The sequence below is a fragment of the Xenopus tropicalis genome, chromosome 1, assembly GCF_000004195.4.
Source record: "Xenopus tropicalis strain Nigerian chromosome 1, UCB_Xtro_10.0, whole genome shotgun sequence".
Lineage (NCBI taxonomy): Eukaryota > Metazoa > Chordata > Amphibia > Anura > Pipidae > Xenopus > Xenopus tropicalis.
This window is the reverse complement of record NC_030677.2, coordinates 113,701,187-113,718,079: the sequence shown is the minus strand read 5'-3', so window position 1 is coordinate 113,718,079 and position 16,893 is coordinate 113,701,187. Positions and strand designations below refer to the sequence as shown.

Sequence of the window (16,893 nt, the reverse complement as noted above, 5' to 3'; positions counted from 1 at the left end):
AAAAGCAAGCAACTGCTTTGAGCCCATTGAGAGCAACATCTAAGGAGCTGGTGAGCAACATGTTGCTCACGAGTCTCTGGTTGAAAATCATTGATGTAGAAAGTGCTATTCTGGTCTTTGTTTTATATTTTCTAATATTTTTTTTGTTCACCAACTCTGCAGTTTGGAATTTTAGCAGTCATCTGGATGTTAGGGTTCAAATTAACTTATCAACCAGGGAGTGGTTTGAATGAGAGACTGGTATATAAATAGAAGAGGACCTGCATAGAAAAATATAGTTTTTTGGCTGCTGGGGTCAGTGACCTCCATTTAAATGAAGAGTCAGTTGAAGATGAAGTCAAATAATTTTTAAGGCAAAAAACTATAAAGAGTGGCCACTCTATACCATACTAAGTCATTTTAAAGGTGAACTACTTTGTGTGCTAAAAATAATTTAAACATAATAAAAACCCAATAAGATAGTTTTGCTACCATGATTCATGCGGCTTAGTTGGGATCAAGTACAGGGACATTTTTTTTTATTACAGACAGAAAAAGAAAAAAAATTAATAATTAAAATTTTGCTTCAAATGAATTCTATGGGAGATGGCCTTCCCATAATACAGAGCTTTCTGGATAAGAGATCCCATATATCTACACTGCAGTTTCATCCATCCTACTAGGTTGTATTGACCGATGAAGCCACAGTCTACACATCTTTCACATATATTTCCAGATTTACACAGCCATTTTGTACAATATGTATGGGCACTAGCTTAATCTTGCTTTATACCTACAGTGCGCAGCATTTCTGCTGGATGGGCCTATGCAATAATGTGCAGTGTGTCTTCAAAAACATTTCACTGTTTATTACATCAAATCTGTCTAGCTGCCCAGATGTATGTATTACAGTGTATATAATATGCTACAGAAAGGCACTTTAAACATAAATTCAGAGATATGGATAGATGTGTATTCTTAAAGGAACTTTAACACCAAAAAAAAATTAAAGTGTATCAAAGTATTAAATACTTTTCAATATTCCACTTGAACACCATGAACATTATAGTAAGGCAGTGGTTACAACTTTTCCCAAGTGCATTATATATGGTGAGAGACTAAATAGTGGTATTTGAGCCCCATTAATCAGTTATGACATTTGAGCTAAAGCTCAGTCTAGGTACACCGTACAATATTTTTGTACACAATATAGAACACAATATAGAAGGTTTGGTCCAGACTAAAATGGTCTTTCCTGAAAATAGCATGTTTTTCAAACCAATCTGCAACTAGGCTTGATTTCTGTAAATCTGTTTTATTATTATAATAGTTTGGGGTTTTTTTTTTTTTATAATTTCAGGCCTAACTGCTACAAAATAACAAGAATTATCTGGTGTGGATGCATACTAGCATCCAGGCAATAGTCGGCTAGACACAATGGATATGGGAAGATTTGAATAGTAAGATGCACAGTCAAAAATGCATCTTAGAATTGGTTCATCTATAACACTTAGCGTTAGATTTATTAAAATGTGGGTGTTTAAATAATTGGCTCTTAAAGCACAGAAGAAATATAACTGAAGTGTAAAGGGACAGTTTGCAATCCCACATGGAGGCAGAGAGATAATGGGGGTTGGTGGGGTGGCATTAAAATGGTACATTTTGTTTTGTTAGAGTTCTGTTTAACTCCTCAGTTGGTCTCCATTTTTTTAAATTTATTATTATTTTTTATTTTTTTTTTTAGTTTACGCTTCTTTTTACTTTTAGTGGAGGTGTTTCTGACTCCTACAGCAAAAAAAATTGCTCAGGAAGTAGGCAATTATTTTAATTTGTAATGATTCATGTTTTTATTTAGGGTATTGAGGGCATTTTCTAATCTCATTCTAATCACTGCCTGGTTTCTAGGGTAAACTGGACAGTTGCAACCAGGATGCTAGTGTCATGTAGTGCCTCCATGACATTTTATATGTGTGTTTAACTGTATAGGGATGCGGAGCATTGCACAAGTACCTTGAGGAGTTTAAAATGGCTTTAGTTCTGTTCAAAGCACCTGAACCAACATATTTTGCAGTGCTGTACAATAGAAGTTTGTATACATCAATCATACTGATTACGTACAATGAGTGAAACAGGAGGTAAAGTGGCCCCTGCTCATACAAGCTTACAATCTAAAAGGAGACACAAGTAAGCTGGTTTGTGCATAAAAGGATATTCTGTGGGACGGGAGAGATGTAGGGTAAAATGTAGAGGAATGTGAGAAAATATGCAGAGGGGTGAGACAGGCTTGCAGAGGGATATACACGGAGTTTTGGTCTGTAAGTATATGCACAATTGGTTAAAAAGGAAGTCACGGAAGAGTGTGATATACGGAAATTCATATATTTAAATAGACAAACTTTAAACACTTTGCAGTGGATTGTAATTATGGATTGTTTGTCACAGAAAAGTGAAGTAAATTTGGTAGTGGTGTTCACGAGATTTGCGTCGGATACAAACACGTTTGGAGGGGTGATTATCAATATTATATTACTGTATTACGCTTTTTTTTTTTCTTCATTTATTTTACTTTATCCCATAAGACCTCATCTGGGAAGGCTGGACAGAGGAGGGCGCTCCAGAGTTAAGTATTGTTGTTTAAACCGAAGCACAAGGTATCTGGAGTGGGCTATACATTTCATTTACACTAAAATAATTTTGTTTCATATACACGGAGGCAGTGCTGTGCACCTAATCTGGTAAGAAAGGCTGGAAATTTTTTAGCCTAGGTGGTGGAGGCCAATAATGGAAGCCTGTTTTGACCACTCCCCTTTAAAAAAAAAATGCACCCACATTAAACCACACCAATGTTATCACTATAGCTTTTAAGACCATAGCCACATTTATTGTGGTAGCACAGCAAAACCCAAATGGCTTGGTGCTCACTGCAGGGAGATCACTCATATGTAAAAGACATTTATTTGATTTAAGCCATACCTTTGAATCCATATTCCTCCTCATCCTCTCCTGTACAGTGCTTGATTTCAAAAGGATGTGCACCTAGTACTACGGCTCCCCTTACACCTACTCATCTTCACAGCGCACCTGAGCATGTATCCTTTGTTTTGAATATGGCACACACAGGCATTGTAGGGCAAGAAGAGTATGGTACACACAGGTGGGTAGAGCAGGGCAAGCAAAGTATGGCGCACACACAGGTGGGTAGAGCAGGGCAGGCAAAGTATGGCACACACAGGTGGGTAGAGCAGGGCAGGCAAAGTATGGCACACACAGGTGGGTAGAGCAGGGCAGGCAAAGTATGGCACACACAGGTGGGTAGAGCAGGGCAGGCAAAGTATGGCACACACAGGTGGGTAGAGCAGGGCAGGCAAAGTATGGCACACACAGGTGGGTAGAGCAGGGCAGGCAAAGTATGGCACACACAGGTGGGTAGAGCAGGGCAGGCAAAGTATGGCACACACAGGTGGGTAGAGCAGGGCAGGCAAAGTATGGCACACACAGGTGGGTAGAGCAGGGCAGGCAAAGTATGGCACACACAGGTGGGTAGAGCAGGGCAGGCAAAGTATGGCACACACAGGTGGGTAGAGCAGGGCAGGCAAAGTATGGCACACACAGGTGGGTAGAGCAGGGCAGGCAAAGTATGGCACACACAGGTGGGTAGAGCAGGGCAGGCAAAGTATGGCACACACAGGTGGGTAGAGCAGGGCAGGCAAAGTATGGCACACACAGGCGGGTAGAGCAGGGCAGGCAAAGTATGGCACACACAGGCGGGTAGAGCAGGGCAGGCAAAGTATGGCACACACAGGTGGGTAGAGCAGGGCAGGCAAAGTATGGCACACACAGGTGGGTAGAGCAGGGCAGGCAAAGTATGGCACACACAGGTGGGTAGAGCAGGGCAGGCAAAGTATGGCACACACAGGCGGGTAGAGCAGGGCAGGCAAAGTATGGCACACACAGGCGGGTAGAGCAGGGCAGGCAAAGTATGGCACACACAGGCGGGTAGAGCAGGGCAGGCAAAGTATGGCACACACAGGCGGGTAGAGCAGGGCAGGCAAAGTATGGCACACACAGGCGGGTAGAGCAGGGCAGGCAAAGTATGGCACACACAGGCGGGTAGAGCAGGGCAGGCAAAGTATGGCACACACAGGCGGGTAGAGCAGGGCAGGCAAAGTATGGCACACACAGGCGGGTAGAGCAGGGCAGGCAAAGTATGGCACACACAGGCGGGTAGAGCAGGGCAGGCAAAGTATGGCACACACAGGCGGGTAGAGCAGGGCAGGCAAAGTATGGCACACACAGGCGGGTAGAGCAGGGCAGGCAAAGTATGGCACACACAGGCGGGTAGAGCAGGGCAGGCAAAGTATGGCACACACAGGCGGGTAGAGCAGGGCAGGCAAAGTATGGCACACACAGGCGGGTAGAGCAGGGCAGGCAAAGTATGGCACACACAGGCGGGTAGAGCAGGGCAGGCAAAGTATGGCACACACAGGCGGGTAGAGCAGGGCAGGCAAAGTATGGCACACACAGGCGGGTAGAGCAGGGCAGGCAAAGTATGGCACACAGGTGAGTAGAGCAGGGCAAGAAAAGTGTGGCACACACAGGCAGGATAAAGCAGGGCAGGCAAAGTATGGCACACAGGCGGATAAAGCAGGGCAGGCAAAGTATGACACACAGGTGGGTAGAGCAGGGCAGGGCAGGCAAAGGATGGCACACAGGTGGGTAGGGCAGGCAAAGGATGGCACACACAGGTGGGTAGAGCAGGGCAGGCAAAGGATGGCACACACAGGTGGGTAGAGCAGGGCAGGCAAAGGATGGCACACACAGGTGGGTAGAGCAGGGCAGGCAAAGGATGGCACACAGGTGGGTAGAGCAGGGCAGGCAAAGTATGGCACACATAGGCAGGATAAAGCAGGGCAGGCAAAGTATGGCACACATAGGCAGGATAAAGCAGGGCAGGCAAAGTATGGCACACAGGCAGGGTAGAGCAGGGCAAGCAAAGTATGGCACACATAGGCAGGATAAAGCAGGGCAGGCAAAGTATGGCACACATAGGCAGGATAAAGCAGGGCAGGCAAAGTATGGAACACATAGGCAGGATAACGCAGGGCAGGCAAAGTATGGCACACATAGGCAGGATAACGCAGGGCAGGCAAAGTATGGCACACATAGGCAGGGTAGAGCAGGGCAGGCAAAGGATGGCACACACAGGCAGGGTAGAGCAGGGCAGGCAAAGGATGGCACACACAGGCAGGGTAGAGCAGGGCAGGCAAAGGATGGCACACACAGGCAGGGTAGAGCAGGGCAGGCAAAGGATGGCACACACAGGTGGGTAGAGCAGGGCAGGCAAAGGATGGCACACAGGTGGGTAGAGCAGGGCAGGCAAAGGATGGCACACACAGGTGGGTAGAGCAGGGCAGGCAAAGGATGGCACACAGGTGGGTAGAGCAGGGCAGGCAAAGGATGGCACACACAGGTGGGTAGAGCAGGGCAGGCAAAGGATGGCACACACAGGTGGGTAGAGCAGGGCAGGCAAAGGATGGCACACACAGGTGGGTAGAGCAGGGCAGGCAAAGGATGGCACACATAGGCAGGATAAACAGGGCAAGGCGGGACAGGCAGAGTAGGAAAGGAGACAGAAAAACCTAACTTCCATGATTACACAAGTTACTCATCATGACCACTCCAGCATTGCTCCTACAGTCTGTCCGGTGTGAAAACACGGGCTAAGGCTGATATCAAACGGGGCATTGAAAATCCCTGTGCCTGTGCCCAGGCACAAGCAGCCGATATCCGACAAAAAAGGCAAGACTTTGTTTTTTCAGCAAGTATCTGCTACATGTGCCTGCACCCAAGCATATTCGATGCATTTGAGTGCAGGCAGAGTTAGGGGGATTTTTAAGCAGATGTAGCGTATTTTTGGCAAGTGGTTTTCAGCTTGCTGAAAAAAAACGCTAGATACACTATGGGGCCTATTTATTAAAGTACGACAGGTACGAATTACAAAAAATTTGTATTTGATTGTACTGTGCGTATTTTCTGCGACTTTTTGGTACTTTGCGACAAAATTTGTGCGACAAAATTGTATTGTTGCGCCGAGTACGAACTTTTCGGATTCACTCAAGCTTTGGTATCGTGACGTTCCTTGGGCCAGGTTGGAACTGCAGAGTGCCATTGAGCCCTATGGGAGACTTTCCTTGGGCCAGGTTGGAGCTGCAGAGTGCCATTGAGCCCTATGGGAGACGTTCCTTGGGCCAGGTTGGAGCTGCAGAGTGCCATTGAGCCCTATGGGAGACTTTCCTTGGGCCAGGTTGGAGCTGCAGAGTGCCATTGAGCCCTATGGGAGACTTTCCTTGGGCCAGGTTGGAGCTGCAGAGTGCCATTGAGCCCTATGGGAGACTTTCCTTGGGCCAGGTTGGAGCTGCAGAGTGCCATTGAGCCCTATGGGAGACTTTCCTTGGGCCAGGTTGGAGCTGCAGAGTGCCGTTGAGTCCTATTGGAGGCTTCCAAAATCATGCACAGAAGGATCAATGTCAGAAAGGTTTTCCTGCTGTTTACGATCGTTCAGATACGAAAATTGTGACTTTCGGATCGCCAATAAGATATTATCGTGACTAATACGATTTTTTTGTAAGCATGTTTGTGATATTTGCTGTCATCAGAAATTATTGTATTTAATCCAAATTTTTCTCAATTTGGAATTTGAACTTGTACTTTGATGAATAATGCAGGGGATTTCAGCCTGAATTTGAGGTAAACAGATAAGGACCTGCCAGGATCTATAGCAGTGGTCCCCAACCAGTGGCTTGGGGGCAACATGTTGCTCACCACCCCTTTTGATGTTCAGTGACCTCAAAGTAGGTGCCTATTTTTAAATTTCTGGCTTGGAGGCATGATTTGAAAGCACAGAAACACATTTTACTCCAAGCAGAGCCTCCTACAGGCCAGCAGTTTACATGTGGCTACCAAACAGCCAATCACAGCCCTTATTTGGCATCCCCAAAGAGCTTTTTTTGCGCTTGTGTTGCTCACTAGTAAAAAAGGTTGGGGGGCCCTGATCTATAGGGAGCTCCAATAAACGAGGCACTTTTAAAGATAGTATGAATTTTATAATTGCACATAATTTTGGGAAGAGGTGGCAGACAAAAAAACTTGCCCATAATTTCTGATGGCAGCATTGCCTTTCCATACAAATATGTCACCCAACAGGCAATTTCTAACACTGTAAGTGGGTTGAAGTCACTATTTATTGCATAAGAAGACAATGACTAGATCAGCACAGACTGCAAGTCACTTTCCTAAATACTATTGGGCCAGGTTAGAAAAATAAATACTGGCAGCGATTTGGGAAAAGAAAACACAAAAAGAGAACACTGCCGCCATCTAGCGATCAGCCAGAACACTGCACTATACGGAACAAAAGAATTGAATTGAGTAGAATTGAATCGCTTTTCGAACCCTTGCCCAGCTCTCCAGTACTTGCTTCCTTGCAAATCTATTGGTGTATTACCGTCACGTGCTAAGTGTAGTAGGCAGACGCACTTCCGCTCTGATAGCAGCATGTCAGCCGTGAGTATTGAAGATGCGGTCGGTCAGATCGTTCTGCCTGGGGATGTGCTTGTTCTTTCTACCCAGTCCCGGGATGCTCCTCTGTCTCTGAGCGGCCCCTCTACATCTAACAGGCCCCGGGTTGTGTGTGGCCCCGGGCTCATGCGGCAGGAGGATGATCTGCTAGTGAATAAGTGTGGGCTCCTGCGGCACAGGGACCCGGCAATCTACTGGGTTGATTCTCAGCAAAAGCGGGTAATGGTCTCTTTCTGTGTGTTGGGAACGCCTGGTCTCGGTGCTAGGGCACAATTATACTTGCTTTTTTCCTAGTACTTTTATGTGCAGCACATTACTCACCTATGAAGCACCTATAAAATCCAACTCCTAATGCAATTTGGTTATTAAATGGTCATTTATCCTTTGTTTTCCTGCAGTATTAACTGGTGGGCAGCGTTCATTTACTAAAGGGATCACCAACTTTTTTTTTACCCTTTTGAACAGAAAATATGGGCTGCGATTAACTATTTGGCCGCCTATAGGAGGCTTCATTTGTGTTTTATGCAACTTAAGCCAGAAATTCAAGACTGCCCACTGGGAGAAACATCCAAGGGGTTGATGAGCAACATGTTCGGGAGCCACTGGTTGGCGATCACTGATTTAACATAAGCTTTGCGGTCTTGACATAACTTTAAAGGAGAAGGAAAAGCTAAGTCACTTGGGGGTGCCAAAATGTTAGGCACCCCCAAGTGACTTTAATCGCTTTTACCCCGGGCTGGTGCCCCTGTACGGAGAGAACAGCACCAGCCTGGGGTAGCTGCAGCGCTTCCTCCTTCGCGTGCGCATGCGCAGTAGAGTGAAAAGCCGAACTGAAGGCGGCTTTTTCACTCTACTGCGCATGCGCCGGACTCGGAGTCGCAGCTTAACGAAGCCGAAAGGAGGAAGCGCATCGCCCCAGGTGCCCTGGCCTGGTGCTGTTTTCTCCTAACAGGGGCACCAGCCCGGCGTACGAGGTAATCGATTCAAGTCACTTGGGGGTGCTTAAAATTTTAGCAACCCCAAGTGACTTAGCCTTTCCTTCTTCTTTAAGCGAGAAAAGAGGGCTTTAATGCTAGATTACCAAAAGGACTGCATCAATGATAGTATACCTATTCAACATGCAACATGATTCTCAAGCTTACTTGATGCCTATGAGCAGGCCTGGACTGGCAATCTGTGGATTCTGGCAAATGCCAGAGGGGCTACCGTAAAATGCCATAGACATTCACTATTTATTGGGCTGGTGTGGGGACTGTTTAGCCTCTGTGTACTTGAAATGCCATGGCCTTTTTTAATCTGTCAGGGTCTGCCCAAGGGCCCCTTACGCAGGACTTTAGGCTGCTGAATTAGACTGGGGTGGGCAAGTCACCAGCTTTATCAACCCATGTATAACTAGCTTAAGCCTCAGAAAAACAAAATACTGCCACATGGATGAATCTGCCAAACAAGGGTCACCTTTGTTTACATGTTATTGTTTTTTGAGGCTTAAAGGGGACCTGTCATCCAGACATAAAAAGCTGTATAATAAAAGTCCTTTTCCAATTAAACATAAAACCCAAATTCTGTTTTTTATTAACATATCCATGCCCTAATATTATAAAGGCATTTAAAAATCCCAGCTGTCAATCATGTATTGCCTGCCCCGCCTCTATGCCTTAGGCATAGAGGCGGGGCAGACAATAACTTTCCATTTAGCACTTCCTAGATTTCGCTGCTTTTTTTACTTTTCCCCTCCCAGGCATCTGGTCCTACGTTCTATCACAGTGCTGTCCAACTGGCGGCCCGCGACCCCCCTCTGTGTGGCCCCCCACCTGTCTGGCTGCTTTGATGGCTTACTCTTGTGTAAGATTTAAATGGTATCAGTACTGAGATTAACTGGCCCCCTGCATGGTTCTCACGTCATATTCAGGCTGTAATCCCTCTGTATTGTTTAAACATGTAATCCCCTGTGTTGTTCACACCTTTTAGTCCCTGCATTGTTCACCCCCTGCAGTGTTCACACCTCAGGCTGTAATCACCCCCATTGTTCCCCTGTTCACACCTCAAACTGTAGGAGCAGTAGAAACCCACAAATAATCCCTGCACACTACAAAAAGAACATATACTGAGGTGGTACTGCAAATAATTTTTTTTTTTAATATATAGTTATTGTGCAGACTGTAGGAGCAGTGACAGAATTGTGTCACTGTATGCTGCCTGTGTGTGCGCCATACAGCATAGGGCAAGCAGAGTATGGCACACACAGGCAGCATAGGGCAGCAGAGTATGGCACACACAGGCAGCATAGGGTAGGCAGAGTATGGCACACACACACAGGCAGGGTAGGGCAGGCAGAGTATGGCACACACAGGCCAAGTATGGCACAAACCAGCCAAGAATGGCACACACAGTCAAAGTATAGAACACGCAGGCTGGGTAGGGAAGGCAGAATATGGCACACACAGGCAGGGTAGGGAAGGCAGAGTATGGCACACACAGGCAGGGTAGGGAAGGCAGAGTATGGCAGGTTTTTGCTGTACTACAACCATTAATATGGGTATGGTCATGTGATAACACGGGTGTGGTTTCAAGTGGGTGCGGTTTCAAAAAGGGGAGTGGTCAAAACTGGCTTCCATTATCGGCCCTCCACCACGTAGGTCGGAAAAATTCCGGCCCTCGGTAGCACCGAAGTTGGACAGCACTGTTCTATCACATAAACACACTGCTTGCTGCGATTCTGTAATTCCAAGACTGTAGTGTAAGTCAAGTTTATTTTGCTCAACTAATTTGGAATTATTTCTTAGGGTGATAGCTCCCCTTTAAGGTGGCCATACACATTCAGATTTTAGTCTTCCTCTAACGAACGTTCGGATATCGATTGTTTAAATGCGACAATCTAAAACTAAGATTTAAATTATAGGACAAAATCCTAAAATAATAAATTAAAGGATGTTTTGAAAGTAAAAGACAGCAATCGTACGAAAGTGACATCCTAGAAATGCATTCCAAGCAGGGCTGGAACTAGGGGTAGGCAGAAGAGGCACCTGCCTAGGGCGCAATGGTGGCCCCAATGGGGGCGCCAGTTAGCTTCCTCTTCTTTTACCTACCTCTAGTTCCGAACCCTGTTTCCCCACTGCAGCAGCCCTGGCAACCCCACCACCCAGTGTGCAGGCATGTCTTCTCACTTGCGCATGCAAGAGGGGAGGGGAGGGGCAAGCCGACCAGGTTGCCTAGGGCGCCTGGTTGGCTTGTCCCAGTACTGCCCCCAAGGATGTTTTGTATAATTATGTTGGTGCGTATATGTATGTATAACTTTCATTTTTTTTTTTTTTTTTATATATGGTGTAAATGTCTATATGTCTTGATGTTTTTTCCCACACAGCTTTATAAATTATATAAATACATTTTATTTTATAAACATATTTACTGATTTAACCACACGCACACTTTTACACAGTACAAACACGTGCATTTAACCACACACATACATTTTAACACACACGCACACACATACATTTTAGCTCCATTATGCTTGGGTGTATTATATTGAGATACTCATGGGATGGGGGTGCAGTTAAACTCTAAACATAATCTGTTATTGCTGTGAAGGAACAACGGGGACACACTTTAATTCTTCCACTTGTTATCTTATAGTATGTACCAGTGAAAGGAGACCATGTTATTGGAATTGTAACTACAAAATCAGGAGACATATTTAAGGTGGACGTTGGAGGCAGTGAGCAAGCATCATTGTCCTATCTGGCATTTGAAGGTGCAACAAAGAAAAACAGACCAAATGTTAAGGTAAAATGGTTTTCTGAATTTTAGAAATTTATCAATGTAGAACTCTGAGTTAGAAAGAAGTGTCCCATCCACATGCTATCATCATGGTTGTAAAGAGTTAAGGGATAGTTTACCTTTAAATTAAGGTTTAATATGTTGTACACAGTCTTCTAAGTCAGCCATTTTGTGTATTTAAATTGATTGTTATTGTAGCTGTTTGGTTGCTAGGACTTAATTGTCCCAGCAACCAAGCAGCAGTTTGAAAGTCAAAATGAAAAATGAATAGGAAAGATAAGCAATAAAAAAAATAACCATAGGAATTGAACTGCCTCAAGAAACATGGCTTAAGAACTATCAAAACGTCTGTAAAGGGAGCTACAATGTAGCAATAATGCAAAGCTCACTTAAACTATTCCACAGGACCTATTATGTGCCTGATAGACTTTGTCGAATCTACCCTACATCCTCGCCACCTTGCTTCAGGAACTGTACTTCACGAGGCACCATGTGGCACATCTGGTGGACCTGCCCAGTGGTCCAAGAACTGCGGACATTCTTACTAAACTGTTTCACACAAACATTACCCCATGTCCAAAGGTAATGCTTCTAGGACACAAACCACAAAACCTCAATAACCCAGCACAACGCCTTACACAGCACGTATGCATGGCAACAAAGATCCATATCGCAGCCCAATGGAAATCAAACTTATTATATGTTGAAAAGGTCCTGGAAAAAATTTTATATATACACACAAATGAGACTCTCAAATACCAACTGGAAAATGAAACAGAGTTATACCTGCAGATATGGGACACTTGGATACTAAATTAAGACTATGGGTAGCGTCCCTACCCCCAACCTGAGAAAAAATAATAGACAACTGTGGGAAAACGTAAACCAATAACAATGAATATCTCATACCAACACTGAAACACTGAGCGCAAAAAGTTATGTTGATTTCTGTTCTTTCTCTTTCCTTTTTTTTTTATGTTTCTTCCCTTCTCTCCCCTTATCCCCCCCCCCCTTTTTTTTCCCTCTCCCCCTCATATTGCCCTATTATGCACGTAAATATGCAGTTGAATGTAGAAGACTCTCTAAGTCTGATAATGCATCTAGCAAACAATATGCTATGTCTACAAAATATGTTAAAACTAAGAAAAATAAAAGTATACAAAAAAAAAAAAATAACCATAATTAGCCTCAAAGCCATTCTGTTTTTGAATGGATCAATTATTAGATATCATATTTGGATTCAGGCCAGAAAGAAGCAGAATAGAAAAGCTAGAAATGCTAAAACCATGAACAAAAATACAAAAAAATTGGAAAACAAGGAGAACTATACCCCCGGGCTATAAAAGCCCCCTTAACTATCACTGCCTTGACCCCCCTCACCTCTCCCTTACTGCATAGTTTCTAACTTTTAAAAATGTCCCTATCGCTAATCCTAAGCTAAAAGAGCAGAGTAGTGCAGCTGCGTACCTGGCTGACATCTTCCCTGTGAGTGAACAGTCTTCGGGTCTCTCCACCTTGCTTGTGCATACCCAGGGGGTATAGTTCTCCTTTAAAGGGGAACTTCCACATTGAGCTGATAGCCTTAGGGTTATGACCAACCATGGCATTACCTTGCCTTTTGTTTTACCGTTCCCTGGCGTAACCCACAAAAACACATGTATGGCTTGCTTCTTATTGTCATCCGTTTAGAGGATAGGTGTGATTTGTTTGAGAATTTGAAAAACAAAAAAAACGAAATAATTTGTAACTCTTTTAAACAGTTTTCAAATTACAATTACACAGAATCTCCAATGCCTTTAGGTAGTTAAGCAACAGTTGAAGCCCTGAAGACTGTATATCCCTTATGTATATCTTTTACATATGTTGATGAGACAGGTGACTGGACAGTTTGAGTAGGAGATATGTAAAGTGAGTGAAAGTGGAGTAGATGAACAAACTACATAAAATTTCCAGCTCCAGTTAATTTACATTTTTTTCAAAGCAAATCACACAGTAAAAACTGAAAGGTCCAATTAAAGACATTAAACAAACCCAGCATTTTTTTTCCTTCATTCCTAACTGAATTTTTCTTTGTTACAGGTTGGGGATCTTGTGTATGGGCAGTTTATTGTTGCTAATAAAGACATGGAGCCAGAGATGGCTTGCATAGACAGCTCCGGAAAAGCAAACGGGAAGGGTGTCATTGGACAAGATGGACTCATGTTAAAAGTCTCTTTGGGTTTAGTAAGAAAGTAAGCGACATCTTTATTTTCCCTTACGTAGTAAGCGCAAGCTAAAATGCTTGTGGGTATAAACAACTGTAACCTATAATAATTAGTTGAGTCATCTAGAAGGATCTGCTAGTATGTCAGATAGCAAAATCATATTTCATATTTCCTTCTGACGAACTACGGATATTGATTGTTCGTTTAAATGCGACTATCTAAAATTAACTAAGATTGAAACTGTAGGTAAGTCCTTAAAGTAATAAATCAAAGGATGTTCTGAAAGTAAAAGACAGCAATCGTACTAAAATTACATCCCAGAAATGCATTGTAGGTCTCCCAAGGATATTGTCAGATCATACGAAACATAGTTTTGTTGGTGCGTTTATGGCCAGCATTAAGTCAGCAGCTTATTGTTCCTATGTAAGGGGCCCTTAGGCACAAAGCAGGTTTGAGAATCATACTGGCACGTTGATGTGGCTCTCTCCTGACTGCCTCCCTGTAAGCGCAAGCTAAAATACTTGTGGGTATAAACTACTGTAACCTATAATGCTGAGCAGTTGACTCATCTAGAATAATCGGCTAGTATGTCAGATAGCAAAATCATATTTCATATTTCCTTTTTGTAATAATTGTCTCCTCCTGTGAGTAAACATACAAGGATTCAGAAATAACTTTATACATCTCTCAAAGAAGAAGTTAACCTTTTTTTTCTATCTTTAAAATTACTCTAAACAACCCCCAGAATAATACACCTTAGTCCTTGCATTCAGTCTCAACTGGTTTCTGAATTCTAAATTGAAATTTCCAGCTCCTTTCCTCTACTTCCTGGTACAGAATGAAGCCTCGCCCCTCTTCCTGCTGAGCTCTCTTCAGCAAATATTAAAAACTTGTGATTATATATTTGTGATTCTTATAGTGCAGAATTTGCAGTGTTTAAAAGAATCTATAGTCAACTGATGCTGTATGTTTTAAACAAAATCCACGCTGGTGCATAATATTTACTAATCAGTAACAAAATTTAATGTTTTAGAATTGTAATAAATCACTGTATTGATGGATGCACATGCATCTTTATTGATTCAACTATGGTGTTGCAAACTTTTTGTACATTTTTAGAACAATTTATAGGTATTAGTAAGCATAGAACGCTGGTATGAAGTTTTCACCAGATATATATTTATATTTGGGTACATACACTTTCTGTTTGTGAAGCATATTTATACATGCCTTTTTCTGTGTTTTCAGTGAGTCAGACAGTCCCGAATGAGCATAGAATAAAGCTGCTGGTGCACCTTGGCTCCTGCTTCTCTGTGCATGCCCAGAAAACTCTCCTCTTCCACTCTCCTGTAGTCAAAGAGATAAGGAGAGCTCCACAGGAAGATGGGGAAGGGCTTTATGCTGTACCAGGAAGTAGAGGAAAGAAGCTGGAGATTTTAGCTTCGAATTCAGAAACTAGATCAGACTGAATGCAGGGATTAAAGCAGGGGTGGGCAAACTTTTTAGCTCAGGGGCCACATTAATTAACATACGGGCCGGACCGGGCCGGGACAGCGTTCAAAAAATCGAAACCATCAAAAATTATGGGGCCTCTCAGCTCCTCCCCAGCGACCCGCTGCTTCCTCCGTCCCGTCCTTCTGTTCCCCGGCTCCCCAGTGCATTCTTTTATATGGTTGCGCCCCATGCGTGCTGACGCTGTGCGCACACACGGGGCGCAACCAATCAGAGCCCGTCATTCTTTTAAGGGGGCCGGATTAAAAGGGCTGACGGGCCGGATGTGGCCCCCGGGCTGTAGTTTGCCCACCCCTGGACTAAAGTATGTTATTATGTGTGTTTAGAGTAATTTTAAGGATAAAAGAAAAAAGGGTTTACTTCTTTATTGCTGACTGAACACACCTTTTTGGTGCAGCTAATTTTGCTGGGATGTAGGGTATGTCTGCTGTGGGGACCATTATTAGACAGTAGTACAGTTTCTGATAGCAGCTTGCATTTAGTACAGCTTGAGTAAGCGAGATTTCTGGTGAGGTCATTGTGGATCTGGATAGATTTTATGGAACAAGCTCAGACTAAACAAGAGAAAATATCACTTAAAGTGAAACTTAAAACAGGAGAAACTTCTTGGGTCATCATTAATAAAGCCAATTATCTGTGTACTTTCAACTAATCTGTTTTATCTTTATCCGCAGACTGCTAATTCCACAAAATGATATTGTCCAGGAGCTCATGAATATTTTTCCCATGGAGGTAGTGATTGGGATGAATGGGCGCATCTGGGTGAAGGCTAAAACCGTACAACAGACTCTGATAGTGGCAAATTTACTGGAAGCTTGTGAATACCTAACAGCTGAACAAAGGAAACACGTATTTAGCAAGTTTTCAGATAATGTCATATAAACCTTGTGCTTCTCAATGTGAGACTGAACAAATTGCTATACATTGCTGTGCAATATGTTCCAGAACATCTGGCCCCATTTATACTCCATTTGAGTGTTTTTCTGTTTATAACATTGCATTGGTAATTATTCTTGAATTTCTAATATGTAAGTCTATATAAAAAATAAAACTATTTTTATTGTTGCTATTTTGATTATCTCTTAATATCAGTCAATTTCTCTCATAGTAGATTGAGCTGTGCTCTTAGTAGTGTCTAATTCATAGTGGTCCAGTTAGGGAGTGTATAGTCAGGATGTTGTTGCTGCATTTACTGTATTACATATGCAAGACCAGTTCTTTTGTGTGTGTCTGACGCTCATACTAGTATTCGAAATGCAGGGAGCTGCTGTTACATTTTACTATATAGCTCCTGCATGTGCTCAGAAATTGCTTACAGGTACTTTCTATATTTGTGCCTTTGCTGCTGTACTCTAATTCAGTCTTAATCATATCTCCCCTTCACTACTGTTATTTTCTCATAACTACCATCTTTATACCACTACTAATTATGTATTTGTTTTTAGCAGCTTCACTATGCCTTTGATTCACAGTATTCTGTGCAGGTCATGTACACTTGGGTGTTTGCAGTGAGCACAATCTGGCTGCGAAACAATTGCAGATATCAGAACAAACCTTAGTTTGTATTTCTTGCAGCTTTTATGCATACATTAACAGCATTCTTTAAAAATCCATGGCTCTTAGCCATATGTCTGCTCCATCTGTACTATTTTACATTAGATGTTTCATTACTGTCCACTTGAATTGGAAATGCATGATGTCAGTGGTACTGGAGCTCAGAATGCAGAATACACCCACCCATTTCCAACTGGTATGAACAGCATGCTTGGTTTTGTTACCAGAACAGTAGTTGTAGGGGCAAAAATGAAAATTGTGTTCTTTTTTTTTTTTCTCCTTTAAGAGC

At 43.3% G+C, this 16,893-nt stretch overlaps 1 protein-coding gene across 1 annotated transcript; it reads left to right on the top strand.

Annotated features, from left to right (window-relative positions):
• Nucleotides 1-7,441: 7,441 nt before the first annotated feature.
• On the top strand, nucleotides 7,442-16,119 carry exosc3 (exosome component 3). The gene is made up of 4 exons (XM_002936333.5): nucleotides 7,442-7,776; nucleotides 11,191-11,340; nucleotides 13,414-13,565; nucleotides 15,725-16,119. Exons 1-4 carry the CDS (start codon nucleotides 7,534-7,536, stop codon nucleotides 15,930-15,932), a joined length of 753 nt encoding a protein of 250 aa, XP_002936379.2. The 5' UTR covers nucleotides 7,442-7,533; the 3' UTR covers nucleotides 15,933-16,119.
• Nucleotides 16,120-16,893: the final 774 nt, after the last annotated feature.